At 46.5% G+C, this 25,219-nt stretch overlaps 1 protein-coding gene across 1 annotated transcript in view; it reads left to right on the forward strand.

The window, feature by feature from the left end:
* Window positions 1-25,219, forward strand: part of IQCB1 (IQ motif containing B1) — a 786,328-nt gene that overhangs the window by 229,267 nt on the left and 531,842 nt on the right. The window contains exon 4 of the mRNA XM_069616694.1: window positions 20,723-20,852. Coding sequence (XP_069472795.1) covers window positions 20,723-20,852 — 130 coding nt within the window. The remainder of the gene's footprint in view (window positions 1-20,722; window positions 20,853-25,219) is intronic.

Below are 25,219 nucleotides of genomic sequence, written 5' to 3' on the forward strand. Positions count from 1 at the left end.
AGTGTGGTTTGCTTCTGTTTGGCCTTACCACTCTTGGTCGTCATCGTACACCACAACCTCTGCAGTGTCCACTGTCCCCACTCTATTGGCGGAGGGGCAGAGTGCTCCACTGGTGGCACCAGGCGCAGTGCGCGTCGCCTTCTTCTTCTCACTGGGAGTTTCTCAGTGCACCCCTTGCTCTGCCAGATGGAAGGTCTGCTCGCCCTCTCAGGGGGACTTTGTCTTCTTGGTCCCCTTCACTTATGCAGCCGCAGAGTGGCTGCGCCCTAGTGAACCGGTCTTGGTGCATCTCACTTGGTCCATCTCTGTCGGAGGCCTCTGCTGACTTCCTGTATGGCACTCTGTATTTTGTGCCAGTTTGCAATCCATGTGATTCTGTTCCCTGGGGAATTTGGAGTCTTCCTCTCAGGGGCAGCGCCTCTACTGTCTAGCTGGGTTTAGTTCACAGGCTGTTGCCAGTGACCCTTCTCGAGGCTCCAGGGTCTGTGTGGGCCAAGTAGTTCAGTCTGGCACACTCTGCCCATCCCATATCCTAGTACATATATGCTAAGACGCTTGGCTGGGGCTCGAATCCGTTTTCCAGTGCCCTATTCGGTGTTCATTATAAATCTCTATTGGGTAGGTGCATGCGTGTAGACATCAATTGAGCCGTCTCCCCTGGCACACCGTTCGTGTGTCCAACAAGTCCCCCCCCCCCACCGGAGTGTGGCGAGGGGGAGCCCCCTTCCTTACACTCTATGCTTTATACTATGAGCGCTGGACACTCCCCACCCCTGACTCCTTACCGCCTACAATGGTGCTGTCCGTCTGCTGCACCCCCCAGCTCTGCTAGCGTCTTCTTCTCTGTTCGCAGTCCGCCAGTTCCTCCACTGTCGCTCTTCTCTGCCGTCGCTCTTCTCCGCCACACCTCCGCAGCTCATAATAGTCTCACCAGTGTTGGGGTTGACTCCCGACGGTCCCCGGCAGCCTGCTGGGCGTAGAAGGACCTTTGCAACAATGTCTTATTGCTACCTGCTCCCGGCCACACCGCGCAGTCTTCTCTGGCCCGACTGTCGCTTCCCAGCCCCCCAGTCACTACGGCATATATCCTTCCTTCGGTCATACATACGTATTCCGCCAGGAATCATGCTGTCCGGAGCGGCGGCTACACCTGGGTTATACCTCTGCAGCTGGGCAGGTCCCCTTGCCGTCTCTGCTTTTACTGCGTAGCTCAGTGCCATTTACGGCTGCCTTTGTTCTCTGTCGGCATTTTTTCCCCAGCACTCTCGGTTCCCTTTCTTCATGGCAGTGTACACAGCATAGGGTCTTTTCGGGCTCCGCTGCTTGTCACCCAGCTTTCTTGATATTTCGGGTTACCGATTCTCAGCTTTCAAGTAGTTTAGGTCTTTATTGGAAACTTCACATTGTCCGGATCAGCAGGAGCAGCCCGTGAGCACGTCTGCTTCACATGGCTGTTGGCCACACCCCCTGGGGTCTTTGCACACTTGATGCAATTTGACTCAGTTATCTTTTCCTGGCATACTTTTGCTGCCAGGCCTTTTCCATGTGGTTCACTTTTACACATTTGCAAACTTGGCTTTGCTGGTATACTCACTTGCCAGGGCTTTCATCGCACAATTCACTTTATAGAGTTGCAGGGAAGCCCAGGGAAGCAGAGGCAAAACAGAAAATGTTTCCAGCAAAGGAAGCCTGATCTAGCCAGTGAGGAGGACCGGGGGAGAATGAGGACAGCCCTAGAAGGATGTTCAGCAGCTGACAATGTAAACATGAGTTCATCCCTAGACACGGTCTAGCCAGTATGGTTTTAAAATCGCAGCAATAGCTTCTTCAAAGCAAAATCCTACAGTAGGTAAGCAGAACTGCTCCAATTCTGAAAAATCACAGAACTGAGCGTATTGACTAATTGTAGGGTCTCCCCTAGGTATCTTAGACACATGGGCTGGCCTAAGCCAGTCATCCGTCACACAAAGGGTCTTAAACAAAGGTTTTGGCAGCCAGCCAATCAGTGTGGCAGCAAAACACCCAGGAGGGACCACCCCAACATGATGTGTAATGGCCATGTTTGAGGCTCAGTCCAGATCTAATCCACTCTAGAGGGTGCAGCAGTAGGCTCAGAGTTGGCCCATGTGGGCAGAGTGGCTATTTTAGGCCTGCCTCATAGTTTCTCCAAACAAAGGAATGGCCAGGAAACAAAATGGAAGAGAGTGAGATTTAGAAATATGCATTAGTACCCCAACGGCTACCAAACAAGTACCTCTACCCGGTACAATTTCCAACCATTGCTCTGTACCAGAGTTCGCTGAGCAGGGGGGAAGGGGGAAATACTTGTGCTCCATCTGTCCGAATCATTGGAATGATCAATCTTTGGATATTTGGGTAACATCTAGCTACTTACCATTCAGAAAATGACTTAAAACATTGTTGTTTGAGAAATATTAAGAAGCTGAATCTATTTTTGGACTTTGTCTTTCATTTGTCCCTTCGATTTATTGCTGGAATTTGTTATTGTTTGTATGTCTTCTTTTGTATGGCGCCCTGATACAATGCTGCTTTCGGCTAGATGTGAAAACCTAAAGGCAGAATGCCTTTTCTCAATATACTGCGTCTGGGACTTCCTAACTTTCCCTACTCTATCCAGGGGTTAGTGTTCTACTGAGATTTTGGAATTGGTGCCTTGCAAACACCATGTGCACTCAGTCTTCCTCCGGTCACACCCACCTCACCTCTCCCTCTTCTGTGTTTTCTCATGCTCCCCTTCCTTGGCTCTACCCAGTTCTCACACCTCCCACCAATCTTCTGTCCCTCTGATGTCTCGCACTCTTTTAGGCATTGCTTGCTCCCTTTTATGATGCTTCTCCCACCTTCCTCCACCTACTACTCCACCCTCCATACTACTGCTACTCCCTCCTCACTCTAATACGTCCTCATCCATACCATCTAGGACGACTCCCTCCTCCACGCTACTACTATGCCCTCCTCCATTCAACTTCTACTCGGCCACCCTCCTTTCACCGACCCCAATAAGTGTCATATTCGTTCTCTACACTGAGCCATCTAACCACATTCCCCACAGTACCTCTCATGCTCAGACTGCAGTACAATTCCTCCACTCGCTAGCTAATGCCTCGCCTTCTCCAGCAATGGCCTCCACACTTTTCTGCTCCATCCTCCCTCTTGTTGGTCTTAGTCCACTCCACCCCTGAGCTCACCTGAATAACCTACATTTTCTGCTTCCTGTTGCCTTTTTCATATTCCTCCCTCCTCCTGAAATTGGTTTTCTGTCCCAGGCGAATCTGGACACATGTTGCTCAGCCGGGGCGTATTGAAGGAATCAAAAGTCACAAGTAGCAGGCTAAGCCCTGCTCACATTTTCTGTGTGGGTCCACCGTGGGACAACAGTGGTGGCCCGGGAAGACAACGGCTCATGTTTGTGTTCTAGGACCAGTTTCTGGTGCCCCTAAGGTAAGTTCCTTTGGCGGGAGATTGAGGGTTCCCGCAGCGTAGCCCCTCATGTTCTAGGGAACTTGCTGGCCATTGCACATACTCGCCATTGTTACTCGGCAGCAGCGTGCAATCCTTTGGCCTGCCATGCATGGACAATTTGACTCCTCTCCTGGTCTCTTTTTCTCAGCTGCAGATCGCTGAACTCTGCGGCATAGGTTTGCATCGGCGCTGTAGCTTCCTTCTCTCTGCTTGTTTTCCTCTCCCTGCCGCTAATCACTGAATACTGTGGCGCAGGTTATTGGTGGTCGGGTTTCAGCTTTCGTGTCACTGATACAGGGTGCTGGATAATGAGGCTCATTCTCACTCACATGTTGCCTCTCTAAAAATTCAGAAAACAACGAGCAAGCATCTTGTATTGGAGGCATGGCTTGAGACCGATCTGTTCTTCTGAGATGCATGCTTTCTCTAGGGAGGATGGCACAGGAATTGGTCCCCTCTCAACTGCCACCGTCCACCTCAGGGGGTAAACCCCCCAGCCCACATGAGAAGGGGTTCCATCGACTCTTAACAATACATGTGTACTGGCCTTGTCACACCAGACAAGAGGCTGGAAGGCATGGTGTCACATACAGTGGTATCAATATCCTAAAGCATGCCATACGTGTTCAGGGACTGGAGTCCCCAAACTCGCTCACCCGGCCTTTGTATTAGGACCCGCTCTGGCACATGCCCTGATAGGCTACATACCTCAGGTTTGAAGGGGTCCCCACTTGTCAGTCCTCCAGCCCCTGTCACACAGGGCATTTGGAGTAGCCAAGAACAGTGTGGTGAATAGGCAGAGATGCAGGAGGGGATAAAGTGGTAGAGGAAATTGAAGAGTAGGAGATGCATAAGGGGCTGAAGACTAAGTAGTACGTGGAAGTGAAGGAGCAGGAGGTGGAGGCGATGAGATGGATGGAGGTTCAACCTCTTCAGCTCATTCATCCTCCTTGATGTACCCTCTAAGGAGTAGGAATGGGAGCCAGAGGTTGGAGGAGGTGAAGATCAAGGAGCAGAAGAGCAAACAGAATAGGCTGGAATAGGTGCTGAAGTAGAGTGAGAAAGAGAGGGGCAGCCTACCTGAATAGGTGGCGTGGCAAGTAGGAAGGAAATGGTAGTTGGAGTAGAAATGGAGCAAGAAACGAGGGAGGGGAAAATGGGAAGTCCCCATTAGCCAACAAGTGCACACCCCAGTCCCTCATGAAGTATGGTGGGAAGTACATTGGTGGTGTAGGGACAGTGATAGCCAGAGAGTAAGACAACTCAAGCCCATATATTGTCTGGGGAAAGCAGGAGAAGGAACGAGCATGTGGCTGAACGTTCAGGATATTACACGATGGACAACTTAAGGGCAAGCTACAGGCCCTTAGGTACATGTGAGTATGGAGTCGGCGAGGAGTGATTTTAAGATCGGGTTATATTTTTATTAGTATATTGTGGTGGGTAGAAGAAGAAGATAGACTTGTTACTTCCATTTGTGACTTGTGTTTATTTAACCTGTGTATTTCCCGGATATATGTGATTACTGCAAATATAAAATACAGAAGATGAAAGTGTCCGTTTTTTGCTTTTTTCCTCCCTGCATATTTCAATGCAATTATAGGGGGGAGGCCCTCTGCTCTCCTCACATTATTTATTACCCTAACCCACCCCGCCACATATAATTGCGTAGAAATGTGCAGTAAAAGAACTCTCCATTTTCGTCCCCTGTATGTTTTGCTGCACAGTAATGGGATGATACCTTTTTTCCTACCTAACACAACTAACTAGGGTACTCGTCGGTCTTCTGTGAGTCAAAAAGAAGTCCGTCTACCGTCCAAAAACTAAGCTAATCTGGCACAATCCCTGAACAAAACCAACTAAGGCAGAGGAGAATGACTCCCTTCTCCTGTGGGCTGCTTTTTCAGCAACTTTCTTCAATACTGTATTTTTAAATAGTTCTTAGTAATGTCTCTGATCAAGTGGTACAATGCATTCAATGGGACCTTCCCTTTTTCCTTCTCTTGCTTGTCATGACCTTTTTGATATGTTATAGATCTGATCTCCTCTTGTTACTTGTGGTTTCTCTGCTCTTGGTTTCTCACACAACTTATAAAGTATTTAGTCTTTCAATGGCCAAACTTTATTTTTATCAGTATCAATTACATTTTTCTCATACGAATTTCCAATCTTCTTTAGACTTTGTCGGTTTTTGTTTATAACTTCCACTCTTGTTGATTACTGTGATGAGTAAGGACTCCCCAGTAAGGGTTTGAATTCTTTTGAGCTTTTTGTGTCTCACTGGGACGAATGAGTTTGCCAGTGATAATGGCCACTCTGCGTTGTACTGGGACCTGTATGATTTACCCAGAAATGTATCAATCTTTTTCTAAGTTGTTCTCTCACTGGGCCGAATATCTGTTCCCCAGTGATATGTCCCACTCTTTTCCTCAACTCCCCTCCCACTGGGACGAGTTTGAGTTTGCCAATCGTTATATCTGCCTCTTTCCCTAAGACAAGTATGAGTGCGCCAACCTTAATACTCACCTCTCACCCCAGGTGTCATGCTCTACCCGCTACCTTCCTTATAATGGGTCTGAGCCCCTGGGTTGGCGTTCTCCTTTGTCTTTTCTTCTTCCGCTTGATTCGCCTTTCTCTCTTGGAACATTCCAGTGTGCTTCTGCACAAGCAGTCTTGACTTCGGTACGGGATTTCTCCATCTCACCAATCCGGCCACCACTTCTTCTTCCTCCTCTTGAGTCCCTTGTAGGCTCTCCTTCGCCTGCTTCTCGCACAGGGCGGCTGGTGCACCTGTCCACTGCAGCTTCCTCCCAGCTTGGGAAGCAGCGTTTCTCCGTGCTCGTCGTTACTCCAGCAGCTGGTTTGAAACTCCCAGCCCTCTTTCTTGTTCTCTCTCCTCGTATATTTGCTATGCTGCGGAAGCGCAGCATAGCATAGAACTCCTTCTTCTGTGTCTTACTTCTGTTCGTTATTACTCCAGTGGTTTTCTTTGCATTACCAGCTGAATAATTCTCTTCAGGCTTTCTGAAGGTTTCCACATTACTATCGCATACATCCACTGATTTTTCATAGTCTCTGTCAACAGATGTTGTTATTTCAGTTTGAAAGGCGGGTTGGATAGGGAGTTCCTGATGGGAACGGGAGGCCTTGTCCCCAAGGGGGGAGTCTCCCGGTGAGTTCCCATTTGCCTCTAACCCTAGGGACGGTATCGTGTAGCAGGCTCACCTCCCTAGCCTCACAGGGAAAGGCTCCCCCTGGGGAGAAGTGACTGAATCCTGTGATTCGTCACAGTATTCACAACCTTGAACCCTGAGACAGGGAGGTTAGCCAGAACTCAACCAGAGCCCCAGAGACTCAACACCTACTCTATCTGTGCAAGGTGCTGCAACTGAGCCTGGATCTTCATCACAAATACCTGCAACACCTGAATAGTGCTACTCTACCTGTGGCTTGCAGATAAAGAGACTGTTCTGAATGTGGAATATATTGGGAGTGGAACTTGGGAAGTAATGGAATGGACAGAGGTCAGTTAAGAGATGGAATAAAAGGAGTTGAGACATGAAGGTTGTCTCCTGACATTATTTAATAGAAACATGGTGACTGTAATGATATAATAAGATGCACAACATTTGGCAACGAGGTAGTGACTGACTCCTGCTATTAACCAGGAAAGAATAGGCGATTGTGACACAGATGGTCTGTGGAGGTGACCGGAAGAAAATGACTGGTGAGGAGCCAAATAGCATAAAGACAAGATAAACAGAAATATGGAAGCAGAAGAAGGCAAATAAGTCAAAGAAACAGATAAATTATCCGAGAACAGAGTTGAAAGGCAAGCAGGAAAGATTTCGGAGTGGAAATATAGCACCAATGTGAAGACTGTGGAGGAGGAGGAAATATTTGTGGTGATGGTAAGCCTTCCCAGTGCAGTTACTTATTTTATTTTACAATCGGAACTTTGAAGCTTGAGTGACAAAAGATAGGGCATATACAAAGGCTAAAAATGTGAAGTGGAACGCTGAACAAAGAAAGCATTTTTTGGAAATGGAACTTACAATGCGCAAGGCACAGCACTCCAGATAATGAAGGTAATGAAGGCCTTACGTAGTCTGGAAATGTAAAAGAAAGGACCTAATAACGTAGGAATCGTGCAGCCATACTTGTTTTGCCTGAGAGAAATCGGAATGTTGTCATAGCAACACATTGGAGACAAATAAAGTAATGCATGCAAATGAAAGTGGGCCCTGATACGTTTACAGCGTTAAAGCAAATCGAAATGAAGAAATTATAATTTACGCAGTTGAGCGGAAAAGCAGATTGAATTCATTTTCCTTACATTGGTGCACGGAGCATTCTTTTGTTTTGTGGCTCTTGTTTCTTGGAGGCTACATGGAGCACTGGCGCCACCTGCTGGACTTTGTAAGCAATGATAAGCCATCTAGTGCACACATTTAAAATGGCACTTATACCGATATACAAATAAATATTGTTTCCTGATGTGAACTAAGAAAAATTATAAAAACGAATAAATAGCACTGGTGAAACAAAACAAACAGTAAATATTGAGAGTGTGGGCCAGAAATAATAAAGAATAAAATCATCTGAACAGACATTAAAGTTAAAAGGAAGAGTTTAACAACATCAAATAAGTAGGGCCACTTTATTTTGGATTGATCGTTGATAACATGACAATATAAATATTGCCAGAGCAACACAGTGTAAAAGCAAGAGTTTCAAGCGAATATTGGAAGAAGGAATAAATGAGATAACATAAAGGCCATGCACATACGGTGGCAAGAGTGCTCACATTAGCAAATAATAAGGGAGATTTCTGCCATCCTACAGAAGTATTTGTCTCTCAAACCCAAGGGCAAACAGTCAACACTTCGGAGGTAACAAAACTACCAATGCTGAGCCATTACAAAGACAGATGAATGCAAAAGATTGGCTGGAAGCAAATAACAGGAAGTGTCACAGCAATACAGTGCAACGTGGCGGAGATGAAACGAAAGTGATTGAAAGAACACATCACGGTGGCATTTTTTTATTTACATAACAAAGCGCTTTGAATTCGCAAGCCTAACGAAACGAAATAATCAAAGGCACAAAGTCAAAGAGAATTCCCACAGATACCTCATGTAATACAAGTGATGATCGGTCAGAGGCAAAGAGAAGCCTGAATACCGTCAGTACCTAATAGAGGACCACATTTTAAAACAAATGAAATACAATACTGAACGCATGTACTGTTAACACAAGCATTTGCTACACCTGTAGCACAGCGCAGCCGATAACGGGGCAATATTTCAAATCAAGGCAACTGATAAACAATTTCCACATGGAGGCCAAAATGAGGAAAGCCTACCTACCAATTGTATTTATTCCCAGATACATACAGCAACCTGCACTGTAACACAGGGTGGAAAGAAGTCAGTGGTTATCCCAGTTCAAAAGCAACAAAATTGTTTTGGGCAAATAGAAACCGCACAGATGAGATAACTTATTGAACAACAAGGGAAATAACCTTGTACAATCGAGGAACAAGGGCAACGGCAGTGTGCATGAGTAGGTAGCTGCTGATAAAGGAAAAGAGTGAAGTGACCGTCAGTAACCATGTTCCTGAATAACATAAGTGGGGATACAAGAACAGCCCAGGATAATGTGTTTCCGGTGGATTACTTGCATTGTCCTGACCCATTCGTACTTGAGCCACATGAAGATCAAGGGCAACGGTGGCAGGAATGGATGGAGGAATTCGAGGGCTTTTTGAGAGCAGCAGGAAACCAGAATGCCTCAAACAAAACAGACATATTCTTTAATTTGGTAGGCAAGGAAGTGAAAAATGTGGTGATGGGCATTCCGGCTCAGGAAAGAACAACGTATGAACAATTAATTTCTGGACATCTGGTGGTCCCTCCCAATCGGGACTATGAACGGTATGCCTTTAGCCAGTGCACACAGAGTCCACATGAAACAATTGACCAATTTGTATTACGGTTAAAGGGAAAGGCAATGTATTGTGAATTTGCAAGCTTTAGTGATGATGAGGATATTAGGCTGAGCATAATTGAAGGGTGTACGTCATCCCAACTTCGGAGGCATCTTCTGAGAGTACCTCTCCCGTTAAACGAAGTCCTGGAGTTGGCACGGGTCTATGAAAGAACTGAAAAGCAAGTGGCTAATGTGGAAAACAAAAATGGGTTGAATACCGTCACTGGTCACGGACAGATGCAATTCCGAGGTTCAAATCTGCTCACCTGGCAAAATGCATGTAAAGGGACAAACAAACAAGACAGGAAATGTTATAGATGTCGATTGGATTGCCCACATAGAGGTAGATGTCCAGCTGTTGGTCGGATATGTGGGCAAAAAAATCACTTTTGGGTCGTGTGCAAGGTGGGAGTCTCATCACTGACAACTTGGAGGCCTAAAGCGTGGGTGCTACCGAAGAGGATGTGTGGCACAGTGAGATGTCCTAAGGCGAGATCATAGTAAATGTTGTGAAAAGGGATGGCGTGGTAACAGGCGATACTACTTCTTCACTTTTCAATGCATTGTTTCAGGATGAATTGGAAGGAGAAACATCTGAGGAAGGGGGAAATAAAGAGCCTGTTCGTCTCATGTCACAGGATGACTCAAATAGAGAGCTGTATGTGTCACTTAAAGATTCTGGACATTCACCACCTTGTTTGCATGGCAGTGGTCGCCCGCAAATGTCTATACGACAGCCCTTATGTCTTATTGAGCAAATGTAGAGGTGATCCTGTCAGCCCAATGGAGGGAGTGAATGTCTATGATAAGCAAGGGGAGGTGTTGTGTCGGAGTAGAATGTGGAATACATTGTGAGTAGAACTTGGGAAGTAATGGAATGGACAGAGGTCAGTTAAGAGATGGAATAAAAGGAGTTGATACATGAAGGTTGTCTCCTGGCATTATTTAATAGAAACATGGTGATTGTAATGATATAATAAGATACACAACAGAGACCATCCAGTGACTAGGACATCGCTTGTCGGTGCCACTTTGTACAAAAGACTGTGAGTGGCATCAAGGAGAGACTTTTCAAAGAACCTTTCAACGCACGCAGACTTTGTTTTGCCATTCTGACCCATTTTGAGTTGCCCAACATTGTATATACTCTCTAATAAATCGTTCTGCACTATATCAAAGAGTTCCATTTTATGTGGAATCCACTAAGACCTCTTGACGGTATGCAGGTGTGAGGCTCACACTGAAAAGTCCCGTTATGCACAGAATTGCTCCAGTTGAGTAATTTACTGCATGACGGAACTGCAACCTGATTCATTGCAACTTGCCTCTTCAGCCCTGAGTGTAAGAATAAATGAAGGTTCATCAAGTCCTTAACTATATTTCTATAATGCATGGAAGCATGCAATATCCGTATAAAAGTCTGGTAATAATGTTCTTATTGCAGGCTAGTTGTGACCTCACAACTGCTCTGTAATCAGTTATTATGCTTTAGTTGTGAAGTCAAAATGCCTACAGTTTGAGTCAACAGGGATCAGAATTCCAGCTATCACTGCAGCACTGAATTAAAGCCATGACACGCTTTTCAAATTCCTTGCTTGTAAAATAATTTTCTGTGGCACTCTACAACCATTAGTTGACAAGTTGTTTATGGTAGAATGTTTAATGTGTGCTCTGCTGGAGTTCAACATATGAGAGCAAGACTCTGCCCGTTATCCAATCAGTACAAACAGGAAGTGATGGATACCTTCCTATGCTGTGTCTCATCTAATCTGGCTTCTTCCAGGATGTCGGGGAAACTGTCCACTGTTGATGCCCAATATATTATGAAGATTCTCCAGTAGCCACCACTAATCTACTTCAGTGTGTGTTTTTATTTTTTATTTTAATCAAGGTATGCATTGCTTAAATGTGATCTTGTTTTTTAATTGTTTTATCAAGGTTGGTGGCATGATCAGAAGCTGTTCTGGCTCAGCTTTTGTATCGGATTCCTCTGGACTTCAAATAATAGTGGGTTGTTGTTGCGGCAGTATGATGATTGCAAGTGCTAATCATGATCAGTCATGATGTTCTATATGTTTCCGCAGTGAAAACACCTGCACCTCTTCTTAAGCCATATACTCTGATGTAATAGGAAATTAAAATACATATTTGCGGACTGGAAAAAAAAGCTCATAAAAGGTTTTAATTCATATATAATTTGTATGTACAGGTTTTATTCTTCAGTTGTCAGAATTATAGATCATCAAAAGTAATGTTGTCAGAATTATGTTTTTGTCATAAAGTGACTCTTAGAGATTTCCATAATACACTGTCAGGACTCTTTCACGGACTCTGTTTTATAGATGATTTGGTATATTTACTGCATTTCCCAGAATGCAACCATGTACCCAAAACCTGCACTTGATATTCCAAGTTCTCTTCCTCTGGGAAGTGTCCTGTGAAGGCATCATGAAGTAGACACAGACAACTGAAATTGAGTTTTGGGCTATACACCTTTTACAAAAAGGAGAGAAAAAGGCCTAGCTTGCCCAATGCTAAGGTGGGATTTCCCTACATAAATAAAACTAAAGATAGTCTATGTAAGGCAGTCCAAAGTAAATGTCTGTCTGTGTCCAAAACCTATAATTGCCCTCACATCTATTTCTATAGAATGTGTAGGGATGTCGGCTTCAAAATAATAAGTGTTCAAATAGCAGTTCAGAGCTTCTTCCAGCTCTGGGCTTCTAAAAGGTTTCCCTTCCCCGGGGTTCAAGATAGTTCACAGTGCAAAAAGTGGGGTTCCCTTTCCCAAGCTTTCAAGTATTTGAACACTTCCAAAAACACAATTCCCCTGGATACTTCCCAGCTCTTCTGGCTTGGTTATCTTTCACCATTTCCACAAAGATCAGTTCCTAAATATCAGTTCACACAAGATTTGCTTTATATTCAATCACAAGCTTATTTGCAAGTATTTTTAAGTGGCTTATCCATAGGTAGCTGTCCTTGGTCTATGTACAGTTGTTGGACCACACAGTCCATCCATTACAGGTCACGCAACCGACAGACCTTACACCTCATTTGCTTCTTCATATGCATGTTCTCACTGTTGCAGCTCGAAAGTGATGCTTGATTCATTCTCCATTCACATCCTCATGATGCTTTACCATTGCTTGTTTTACCACTGTTCACTTTCATATATTCTTATGGCTCTTGCCAATGCTTGTTCTCTAAAATTACACATTTCCTTTGTGGCTCTTGCCAATGCTTGCACTATCAAGCTGCACAATTCCTTTATATCCTTATGGCTCTTGCCAATGCTTGTTCTCTAAAATTACACATTTCCTTTGTGGCTCTTGCCAATGCTTGTACTATCAAGCTGCACAGTTCCTTTATATCGTGTGATTCAACAAAATTGCTTTCATTCAAAACAGTATTCAACCTTACTTGTTTTAATTCAGGTTGGTATTCAAAAGACTTGGGTTCATTCAAATCAGTATTCAAAGTGCTTTCTTTCATTTAGATCGGCATTCATTTCCTTTCTTATAAGTCTACGTGATCGCCTGCCATCTCAGTGTCCCCCTTCCTTGGTTGACTCACCGGTCGGTGCTTATGGCATTCCAGCAAGGCTTCCGGCTGCCACAATCTCTCCCTCTCTCCCCATCTCTCTCTCATGCATATATAAATATCTGGTTTGTCTCTTCCTCGTCCCAGTACCTGACTGGTGTCTACTGGGGAACAGTCTACCAGATAAAATGGCAAAGGGACTGGTAATAGCCTACAAAGGTCAGGGGATGTCGGACTTGTTGGAAAAGGGAAATGGGAGATACCGTATCTCACCCAAGGGTGACTTGCCTCCACTCCCCAAGTCTCCGCCACCAAGGTAGTCCTCCCTCGCATATCCATCACCAGTGTCAGGATCCGATAGCGACAGCCTTTCCATGTCCACCTGGGAGGAGGATATCAGGGGGGAAAAAAGTGAGGACGCCCTCAGATTCCTCACAGTCCCCATACTTTTTCTTGTTCTGTTTCTACCGACTCAAGGTTCTCCAGCATCTCTCATCTGAGCATCCTTTCACAGAGCCTACCATCTATCTCACTCTGCAGTCTGCTGTTTATCCAGTCGCCCTAGGACCATTCACCAATTTTCTGGCGGCATTGCCGGTATCTCTTGCCCTTTGACTGCCTGTCTCTTATAGGCTGTTATACCCAGGGGCAATGCATTAGCCTTCAAAACAAGACCACACTGAGGAGTATGGGTTTGATACCCGGTCCCGCCCATAGAGACTGGAGTCTGGCTTGAATTGTTATATTATAAAGAAAGTTTTATTTTATGTCATCTTGCTAGTGGTTCCCAGCTGACTTGACATCATTGCTGCCAGGACTCAGAACGCCTCCAATAACCAGAGTTCTTCTGTGCAGCATTCCCCCTCGGGCCAGCCGGCCCAGGTTTACTGTGCGCCCTGCTCACAAATCTCCTGCTTGTGGTGCCCAGTTGCTATTGACTGCACGAAAGGAGACCTTGGACTTTTTGGTGTGAGACTCAGCATGTGGTATGATTTTCCAATGATCTTGAGGGTACAGAACAATCTACGTTTGAAGAAAGAGTTCAAATTGTTCCTCCATGCAAGGGCGTGTCCTGTCACCTAGGACTGCACAAAAATCTCAGTTTAGCTTAGTTTAGCTTGTCTTGCAGCAGAGTCCTCCATACCCCGTTTACTTTAGTCTGTCCCCAAGACTAATCACTGGGGTCATCATCCCTTGCCTGTCTGGCTTCTTTTTTTGTCTGGGTTCTTCTGCCTATCTTTGAACAATGGCAAAAACTGCTTAGCACCACATACAAAGCATCGGGAAATATCCGGCACAAGAATCCCTCAACCATCAATTGGCTTACTCTGTCCCCCTCCATCCTTAATTATGAGGAGTTGACTCTGCTTACCGCCTACGCTGGTTCTCGTTGTCCATACCCCCTGACATTTTACTATGTTGAGTAGACTTTCATGAGAGTAGCTCCTGGGCTTACTGTGAATGTACTGTTACTTAAGGTCCCCTCCTTCTTCCTCCTTTGAGTATTTTCTGAGTCCTTTCCCTATCACCACTGCCCCTCTTTCCTGTTGCTCTGAAGTGGTTGTTCTCTTGTAGACATGTACAACTGTATAAAATACCTAATAAATAATAATTTCCCATGCCTTCTTATTCACTTTTCTCCTCTGAGCACCTCAGCATTCAATTTTCTTACAGTTGTCATTTGTTAAATTAGCTAATAGTGGAGGACGGCTTTAAAGATTTGCAAAAATAATTCTTTGCCAATCTTGTTTAAAGAAGGATGACAGACTCCCATATCTTCATGATCAGAGAAATCCTGTATTGGATCTACCAACGACTGCAAGCAATATCTTTGCAGTCATCTGAATGTAAATTAACTGTGTGAAAGTTTGTAGACAAAAGCACTCTTATATTCACCTCTGCATATTGCTTTACCTACATAATTAAAATGCTTATAAGTAGTTTAATAACATCAAGTCATCAAAAACCCATCCCCATCACTATTAAATGATATCTTAGAGAGTATGATATTTTATGTGTATTGTGCCCATACACAAGTGTTTCGGAGCACAACAAGGCAAGGGGGGAACGAGAGAGGACAAAACCACAATCTTACTAGGCCCAGTGACATTGAGAACAAGCAAGTGCAGGGGAGAGGGAAGGGAGAAATTTCAAGGGAGAGGGGAGAAGTGGTAAATGCTGAGCAAGGGATACAAACACTGCAGCTGGTATTGCAGCCGGCAAGGTGGCAAGTGCAAGTTTAAAGCATAGACAAGGGGTGTCTGATAAGTGCAGGTAAGGGGACTGTAGGGTTACAGATACAGACCCAAGTGCGAGGGTTGCCAGGAGGTAGTGTGGGCGTGTGGCTGGGTGGGCAGGGACCTGGGCCTGAAATCGGAGGGTAACCAGGTGCACAGTGCCGAAGCAGACAGATCAGCAGGACAAAGGAAGAGCGAAGGCAGAAGCAAAGAGGAAAGTCTTGAGGTGCTTCCGGAACCTGAGCTGGTTCTCCAAGTTTCAGAGTGGCAGGGAGGCTGTTCCAGAGGGATGCCCCAGCCGAGGAAAGAGATCTACCCCCAACTCGTGGCTTGGAGAAGCGACTGACCCTGAGGGAGTTGGAGTTGGAGGTGGAGGAGTGAAGAGCTCCACTGGCAAGGTATTTACGGAGGGAGAGTTGAAGGTATTTTGGACCCATGCCCCAGAAAGCCTTGTGGTTCTTGAATTTTATCCTTGCAGCCACTGGGAGCCAATGGAGAGATTTCAAGGCTGGAGAGATACGATCCCAGGGCTTAAGGCCAGGGGCAAGTCTCGCAGTCATGTTCTGGATAAGTTGCAGAGGGTGGAGAGTAGAAACCGGCAGATTTAGAAAGAGGCTGTTGATGTAGTCAAGCCTGGAGAGAACCAGAGCTCTAGAGACAGTAAGCTTCTAGGAGAAGGAGAGGAAAGGAAGAATACCTTTGAGGAGGTGCAGTTGGTAGTTTCACTTATAAGAGTTGTCGGAGATGTAAGGAGAGTGTGGAGTCGAAGATGACACCAAGGTTCTTAGCCACACAGGTGGGAGCAGGAAGAGGGCCAAGGGAGGCTGGCCAGAGAGAGACCGGAAAGGAGGGTGCTGGTGTGCTGATGAGGAGAATCTCTGTTTTACAGAGTTCATTGGCGGCACACCACCCCTGGATAGCAGACAGACAGTCAGAGATGAGAGAATAAGAGGTGGCAGAGGGAAGCCTGAAAACGAGCCGAGTGTCATCTGCATAGCACTGACTGTTGGAGCAAAGAGTGGCAAGACGGTGGCCAAGGGTTTCCAGGTATTGGTTGAACAGCCAGGGAGAGAGGTTAGACCCCTGGGGAACACCACAGGTAGAGCGTGAGATAAAGGAAAGTAAGGACCCAAGTTGGACCTGGGAGGGTCATTCAGAGAGGAAAGAGGTCAGCCAGGCCAGGGCCTGATCGGTGATACCCAGGTTATCACGGAGACGGTTGAGCAGGATGGCATGGTTGACCGTGTCAAAGGCAGAAGAGAGATCGAGAAGGATGAGGACAGAAGGGGTGTTAGAGTCAAGGTTGGAGAGCAGGTCTTCACGGATGTTTAGGAGAGCAGTTTCCTTGCTTCTGGCAGCTCTAAAGCCAGACTGATGGTCATTGAGACAACAAAAAGAATTGGTGTGAAGATTAAGCTGGGGGATGGCCAGCTTTTCCAGTAGTTTGCTCAGGAAAGGAGTGATGGAGGTCGGGCGATAGTTAGCCAGGCACGAGGGGTCGGCTGTGGGTTTCTTGAGAAGAGGGTTCACAAGAGAGCTTCAGAGGGGAGGGGAAGGCTCCAGAGGCGAAGGAGAGGTTGCAGAAGTTGGCCAGAGCAGGAGCAGGGGTGACAATATGGTCCTTGATGGTGTTAGACGAACAGGGAAGAACCTGATTTGAAGAGACTTTCATAGATCACACTTGTTAAGAAACATTGTCAGGGGAGAACAGAGGAAAAGAAGAGAAAGCGGGTGGTGGGGTGGCTGCAGGAGCGCCAGAGTTAGCAGATAGAGAGGGGGGGAAGAGGATGAGAGGGTGGACAAGATGTCCTGGGTTTTTGAGATGAAATGAGAGGTAAGCGCCGTGCAAAGGGCCTGTGAGACGACAGGAGAGGTAGCGACTGCAGCAGGGTTGGCCAGCTCCTTGCAGATTTTAAAGAGTTCGGCCGAGTTGTTAGATGCCGCAGAAACACAGGCTTGATGTGGGCTCTCTTCTTAGTTTGGACAAGTAGCCGGTATTGCCTTTGGAGCAGGCCAGTTTGTCAGAGGATGAACAAGAAGTCCCCATTTCCTCTCAGCTACGCTACACTTGCGTTTAAGGGGTTCCATGTCATTTCATCGCAGGATGTTTTTTCACGAGGTTTTTTACTGCCAATTTTTGTACGAAAAACTCATAGAATTATTTTTTTGGGGGGGGGCGGCCAAACCCTCATACCGTTAAAAAAAAAAATAAAAAATTCCGGTACACCCACACCAAATGTATGTTTTTCTAGCCCCCCACACCCCAAAAAAAATTAGATGAGGTTTTTTCGGCAAAAAATGTCCAGTAAAAATCCCCGCGAAAAAACATCCCACGATGAAAGGACGACGTACCATTTAAGGGTGGCTAGGTCAGAGAGTTGTACCAAGAGTTGCACTTGGCTTTGGGCTTGAAGCAGATCCTCATCACAGGGGCAAGAACATCCAGAGTATCAGAGATAGAAGAGTAGAGCATGGAAAGGGCTCTGTCAAGATGTGTCAGCCAGCCAGAGGAGGAGGCGGGGGAGAGAAAGTGCCGGCAAAGGCCTCAACTGACACACATTTCATGGGTCGGATGACTGAGAATATAGGTGGCAGTGTTGGAGTTGGCTTGGCCTGAGGGGCAGAGAAGGAGAGATGGGAGGAAAGGAGGGAGTGATCACTCCAGGAGAGAGGAGCGGTCAGAGGGATGGAGACGGGTAGGTCGGAGGAGATCAAAACATCCAACGTGTGCCCTGCAGAGTGAGTTGGGCCAGAGGGGAGAATAGAAAGAGAGAGAATCGCAGAGGTCACGAGAGAGGCCAGAGGAGGAACAGGGAGCATCCAGATGGATATTGAGGTCACCAAGTAGCAGGAGTTGAGTGGTGAGGCTAGGAGGGAGGAGGAGAGGTCCGCCCTCTCAGAGAGGAAGGAGGTGATCTGACCAGGTGGCCGATAGATAGTAGCCATGGTAAGAAAGTGGTGGGGAGAGGGAGAAAGCATGCAGACAAGGCATTCAAAAGAGTATGTCTGCATAGGGATGACAGGGGCCACTTAGAACCCACTTAGGGAAGATCAAGGCTACACCACCTCTGGGTGTGGAGAGGATCTTCAGGGAGCCGTCAGGGAGGAGAGTGTCAAAGCTTGTGACAGAGCCTCAGTGTCTCGGTGAGTCTGAGGACATTGAGGTCAAGTTCTTCCAGGAGGCAACAGATATCAGAAGAGTGTTTGACGGCTGTGCGAGAGTTGAGTCGCAATATGGAGAAGGTTACCATCCTTGAAGGACTTCCGGGCAGGGGTACAGATCAGAGGCATGCCCTGCGGAGGTGTAGAATGAGCCCGAGGGTGAGGGGGGGCAGAGAGGAAGGAGGAGAGGGCAAGGTAGCCAAGGAGAAGGCATAGGCGGTGGGCAAGGAAGCCGAGGAGGGGAGAGAGGGGACAGCAGGAGATGAAAGGAAATTGATCAGTGATGGGAAGCGTCTACCAAAGAGGAGGAGGTTGGCCTGAGGGCCTTGCACCAAGACGGTGCCATTCTGATAGACATTAATGATGACCTTAGAGGTGTCGAAGGGGCCCAGGAGGGCCTCCCAACGGGTGCCACCATTAATGGGAGAAGAGGAGACGGGAGAGAGCACAGAGACTATATGAAGAGTCCATAGATCAGGCGAGGGAACGACAAAGAGGATGTTGGTGAGGGTTTGTCTGGAGGAAGCTCTGGTGTAAGTGTCAGCGATAGGGAGCTCAGGGTTAGGGACCAAGATATCCTTTTTGAATATCTTCCTGCCAGACCTGGTGAAAAGGGAAGGATAGTCAATGGAGAAATGGTTAGAGAAGATAGGAGAAACAGAGAGCGCCATGGTAGAGGTAGAGAGAGCGGCGCAGGGGGAAGGTATGAATAGGAACAGTGTGGCAGAGTAGCACAATGCAGTCACTGGGCCAACCAAGTTCAAGAGAAAAAGCACGCAATAGAACCACAGGGGCACATCTAAGTTCACATTTCTAGCAATAGGTGAAACACAGCTAAGTTCAAATTTCTACCAACAGGTGAAACGCAGCTAAATTCAAATTTCTAGCAATAGCTAAAACACAGCTAAGTTCAAATTTCTAGCAATAGCTGAAACACAGCTAAATTCACATTTCTACCAATAGGTGAAACACAGCTAAGTTCAAATTTCTAGCAGTAGGTGAAACACAGTGCAATCAGAGGCTGTAAGCATGGGAGACAAGCTGAGATGGGGAGGAAGGAGGGAAAAACAATGGAGTAGGGATCTGTCCAGTTGGAAGGGACAAACCCATTGTTATGGAGGTGAGAGTCACTGTAATCCAGGGTCCAGTGAAGAGTGGAAAATAATCACCATTCTGTTCACAAGATGATGTGATCGTAACAATTTACGTAATGCAAACCACAATCTTAATGTTCAATGATGCTTATGGGGAGACCCAGAAAAGGGATACAATAAAGGAAGAGAAGAACATAGGGCAATAAAGAGAATAACAGTGAAAGAGAGGAAGAGATAGAACAGCGATGAATAGAAGTGAAGAGGGCAATAGAAAAAAAGAGAACATTGAGCGGGCAAGTAGTACAATGGTAGTAAATGGAGAGAGAGCAAGAAAGTACAGAAGAAATATTAGGTGGGCAGAAAGAATGACAAATGATTGACAGAGCAAAGGAGTGAGAGATTCACTAAACAAATGAATGCAAGTAAAGCAATGGCTATATTGGAAGAAAGATAGCAAATGAAGGACAAAGATAGATCAGATAGGAAAAGATAGGAAAATCGAATTAGTCGGAGATGAAATTATGAAAAAACAAAATGTCTAAGGTAAGAAAGAAGGAAACCTAAGACTTAGATGGAAAGAAAGAAGGAAAAATAAAGAGATGGGCAGATGAGCGAGAAGCTAATAAGTTGATAGAAACAGAAAGATAGAATTGCAAAATTGGAAGATGGAAAGAAGCTAGCAAGGTGAAAAGGCAGAATGTAGGATTGATGGAAGGAAACAAGAGATTGTTGGAAGAAAGATGAAAAGAAAGAGATGGAAATAAAGAGAGCAGGAAAGTGATGGATAGATGGAAAGAAGCGTGACTACATGGAAATAATGAAAGATGGATCGGTGAAAAGAGAAGGATACATAGATAAAATGTAAGGACATGAACGAGGGAATGAAAGTGCACTGGTTGAGACATGTTACCCAAAGCAAGGTAAACCCCCTCCGAAGACCTTACTGTTGGCCATTCTTCCCTTTGGTATACCACTTAAGACTATCAAATCTTTTTTCCTGCAAAGCATTGATGGCCACAATAGCCAATTTGTATTTCAAATGGAAAACTACTAGTAGGCAGTTCCTACTAATGTTTGTTGTCCACTTGTGTAAGGCTGAACTATTGAAATGTGTTACGGATACCTGCTCCTGATAAAGTTTGGGATGTTCTTTCTGAATGCCATGAAATGATTTTCTGTTCTGAAACAACATGATGTACTTCATATTTCTAGTAACTGCTGCGTGGGCATGGATCCTACAGAAGATGCTGAGGAATTTTATAACAACGTTCTTCCTTCAGCTGTTGATAACCTCTTGTTTCTGGGACGACGTCTACAAGCACGTTTTATCCGTGCTGTCAAGGTACATGTTTATATGAGACACCTAATGAGCCTACTTATTCCACATGCACAGTGCAACGCATATGATCATGCTTCTGTTTACTGCTGATAAATCTGGCACATCCCATTTACTTGTATCGTGGAGTACCTCCTCTTTGTAAGACAAATGTTGCCTAACTTGGAGTGTACCAATCACATTATGTTTGACCTCTGTACAGAGACGTTGGCCTTCATTACAGGTTTACCGGTCCGGAAAAAGTGCCAGTAACAAAAGTTTCTGGCACCCTTTCCAGACCGGAAAACTACAAGTCTGCCGGTAGGGGCTGTGAACTTACCGGCAGATTTTTCCCTGACTCACTGGCACCGTTAGTAACAGTGCTGGTGCTTCAGGGTTCCCATTTCCATGGATTCCTGTGGGACTTGTGAGAAACCTGATGGTGTCTCCCTAGCGAGTCCCCGGGATCTGTCATCCAGGTGGCCAGGACATGGCCATCGCTATTGGATCCAGTTCCAATGGAGGGAGGATCACCTGGATGGGGGGGTCCTCGGGGAGTGGAAGTGGGACACTGACGGGTGAAACGCGGTATCACCCTTCTTCCAACACCTTTTCCCCATCCTACCACATAGGACGTTCAGAAACACTGCCCCCCACCTTTCCACAAGAACGCTTTTGCACACCTTGAAAGGCAACGGACTAACTCTAGAGCTGTTTACCTGACATGTCCCGACACAAGTGTCAGGCAGAGTCAGGCAATTGACTAGAATCACACACACCTGACGGCAGTGCCTTAAGTGGCACTACAAATCGAGCCGGGGCCCATCGAGGGGGCGTGGCCTAACAATGGGGGTCTTGATGGGCCGTTAGGCCACGCCCCCTTGACGAGCGCCGGCTCAATGGGCTACTGGCACCCCTGCCAGGCAGCCTTTTGTAGAGATTAGCACCCTCTCCTCTTTGGGGGAGAGAGTGCTGATCTCTGCATTTCTATTCTATAGGCTTACCTGGCAGGGGACAGCGCCTCTCCTATTCAGCCTTAATGGTGGCGCTGCCCCTCGCCAGCTGGGGAGGGGCAGCGTCACCATTAAGGCTGAAAGGGTGAGGCCACTGGAAGCAGAGGCCTTTTTCCTAAAGACTGAAACTCCCGAGAATCCACGGGAGCTTCAGTATTTAGAAAGCAAGGCCTCTGCTTCCAGCGGCCTCACGTTTTCTCCATAATGGTGGCGCCGGCCCACGTGCATCCCTTGATTAAAGGGATGCCTCGCAGGTGTGGCGCCACCATTATGGCTGAAAGGCATTTTTTTCTGAAGCCCGAAGCTCTCGCATAATAGCAAGAGCTTCAGGCTGTAGAAAAAAATGCTTTTTCCTGTAGTGGCCGTGGCTGACAGGGGAGATTAGTGGGCCCCGGCAGGGCCCCGCCTCAAAACGAAATTTCGGAGACTGCCGGGGCCCAGCCCCGGCAGGCCCCGGCCCACTTAAAGCCCTGCCTGACGGTCCTTTCTCTTCCCCACAGGTATAAAAGGTAGAGCACAGTACGAGTAAGGCAGACTGCACCATGAGACCGCTTTCGAGATACGGCAGTTCAAGAGGAGGAGAAAAGCGTTGCGAACCGAGAGGGTGACCAGAAGAGAAGCGACCTTGCCCTTATCGAGCCTAGTCCGTGAGACCTCCGCAGAAGGATTCGTAAGACTGCGGACAAAGGCTCAAGGGAATTGCAACAGATGTCAATGGTAAACAGAGCGTGCCTACGCTGATAAGAAGGACCGAGGACGATGCCTGCTACTGTGGTACCGGCCTTCACTCCAGATAGAAGGAAAGCAAAGCGGTTCATCACAGCTTGTGAGTCGAGAGGAGAACCGATAAAAGACCAAACTGTGTTGAATGAAAGTCGCAAAGTGGCACATTGAGAAAAGTTCAAATAACTGTGAATTGTTACGTTTGAAGGGAAGATCATCTCCAGAGGGAAGCGGCACCACGTGGGTACTCACTCAAGAGACTCTGGTTTAATCCCGTGTTGATAAAAATGACTGTTACCAGAAGGTCGTAGGAGAGCTGCCAAGAAAGTGGTCATACAGGGGTTTAGCAAAATCCCTGTACAGTCGAAAGTCTTTGACCGACAAACCATTCAGAAGCGCAAGGGAAGTGTATCCTATAGCAAGACAAAGCAAGAGTAATTGTGAAGTGGCAAAAGTGAACCGACGAAGGGATGCCAATAAAGAGGAGGGGGGTCTAAATTCCCAAGAAACTGTGTGTTGCCAAAAATGAACCCGGCTGAGGGATGTCCAAGGAGAACTTTGTTTTGTAAAGACATTAAGATTTGTGAGTGTGTTTGAAAGAGAAATTGATTTGTGAAAGACCATAGTTGAACCCAACGGGAGAGAGGCTGATATTCGAGAAGGGTCTAAACCCGGAAGAGGGGGACCCAGGGGTGAAACCACCCAAAGTACATTTGGAACATAACTTCTTTTGTTTGTTATTTTTTAACACATCAGGTCCTCGGAGGCAAGAGACTTTTTGTACAAGAGAGACTTAACCACCGAAGGTCCTAATACGTGAACTGGAACTGTTGTCTCGTGCTGGGAAAGCTCAAGAGTGTGCTGTGCTCAGAACTCCCGCCTTGTGCCGTGCTCAAAACGTGGGGAAGAGAGACCCTGGCTAACACATTCTGACTCATTTGTGCACACTTCTATTTTTCTTGTGAACTCCATCCCACACTCTTTTTTGTATTTAGCGTAAGGATTGGCAATAGGTTTTTCTTGGTATAGGCCCTTTTATTTGACACAACACCACTAGGACTGCCTTATTATTATTTGATGGTCGTAGCTTGCTCCCATCTTAGATTTAGGTTTAGATTAGGCGTTTTCCAACCTACCTATGCGGTTTAATAAACTCCCTTGAACTGTGATCACGTGTGTCTGTCTATTCTTGATACCATGCCTTCCTTACAGACTCCATGGGAATGGGAACTTACTGGCTTTCTGCCACCTGTAATATCACAGTAATACCAGGATACAGGCAGCAGAAACGGTAAGGCGAGTCGGACAGCAACCCACTGGTACCGTCAGACTGGTAATGAGGGCCATTAACTCCAAATAAGTTGTGTTGGTAGAATATATTCAAATTGATATTATGGGACATTAATGGGACACGGGAAGGGATTTTGAGTGCATAACATGCATTTCTGTTGTAGAATGGCATGATTTCGAATACATTGTCTGATCTCCCCTGCAACTTTATTTGGTCCTGGAAATTCAAACATTTTGTCCAGGAGATCTCTGAAACACTTTCCATTATCTGTGTTCGGGTTGTAAGCAGAAGGGGTTTAGCAGTCAAACCTATTCCCTTGATCTTTGCGATAACTCGCCTTGTCTCACTTAGTGTTTTTCCTGTTATGGAGATTAAAGAACTGCCTGTGATACCCATGAAGGACTTCATTTTGTTTAACTTTGAGTAAATCTAAATGTGATTCCTGTATGATAAACAGTTCTTTATCTCTGCATTCAAGGTGTTCAAAAGGTACTGTGTGAGACCCAAGGGTATCCTCACACCTACTACCCTTGGATATTCTTCTCAGGTGGCCAGGGAAAGGCCATCGCTTTTGGATCCTGACCCTGGAGTGGAGATACAAGGGAGGATTACCTGAGCGGAGGGTCCTTGGGGATTGGGGAGAGGATGTCTGCAGGAGAGACATGGTAACCCCTTTTTCTTGCCTACCTTCCCCTCGCCCTGTCTTTGTAGGCTGTTGCCAATCCCTTCCCTTCATTTCCCCTCATTCATATCATTATAGTACTTGGACGAGGAAGACGCGACTAGGTGTGGTACACACTAGCATGTCATTTCACCACTATGGTACTGGGACAAGGAAGAGACCTGAAGACTGTTGCGAGGGTCAGACATGTCTAGAGAACACCACTAAATATGGTCCGGCAACTGGACTTGAGGACTCACACCTGCAACCTATTAAATGGTTGCAGGTGCATAAAAGGTGGAGCCGACAATCAGGAGGAAGACACCAGCAGGAGAGAAGGCGTGCCGAGGGTGTTGGGCCTGCGAGGAGAGAAATGTTGTTGAGAAAGAGGCTGCCAAAGAAGGTCCTGTCTGGAGGCCAGTACGCCGGCAAAGACCCATGGGAGACTGCAACACAGAGGCCCGGGTGGGCTGTGAGAGGGTCACAGCGGGTAGAGCCTCCCTCGACTCAGCAGGAGCTGTGGGGCACGGAAGAGACCCTATTGCTGCAAGCTACTGGCAGCATCCACGAGAGGCGAGCAGAGATGCCGGCAACCCACAGAGATAATTCCAAGGTGCGAGTGCGGCTGGCAATACTACGGAGACGTGTATGAGGTGCAGATGAAGGGGAAAGAAGCCGCTCGGAGGATCCGTGAGGGACCGGTGAG

The sequence above is a fragment of the Ambystoma mexicanum genome, chromosome 9 (assembly GCF_040938575.1).
Source record: "Ambystoma mexicanum isolate Mex_15411 chromosome 9, UKY_AmexF1_1, whole genome shotgun sequence".
In the NCBI taxonomy this organism is placed as follows: Eukaryota; Metazoa; Chordata; class Amphibia; order Caudata; family Ambystomatidae; genus Ambystoma; species Ambystoma mexicanum.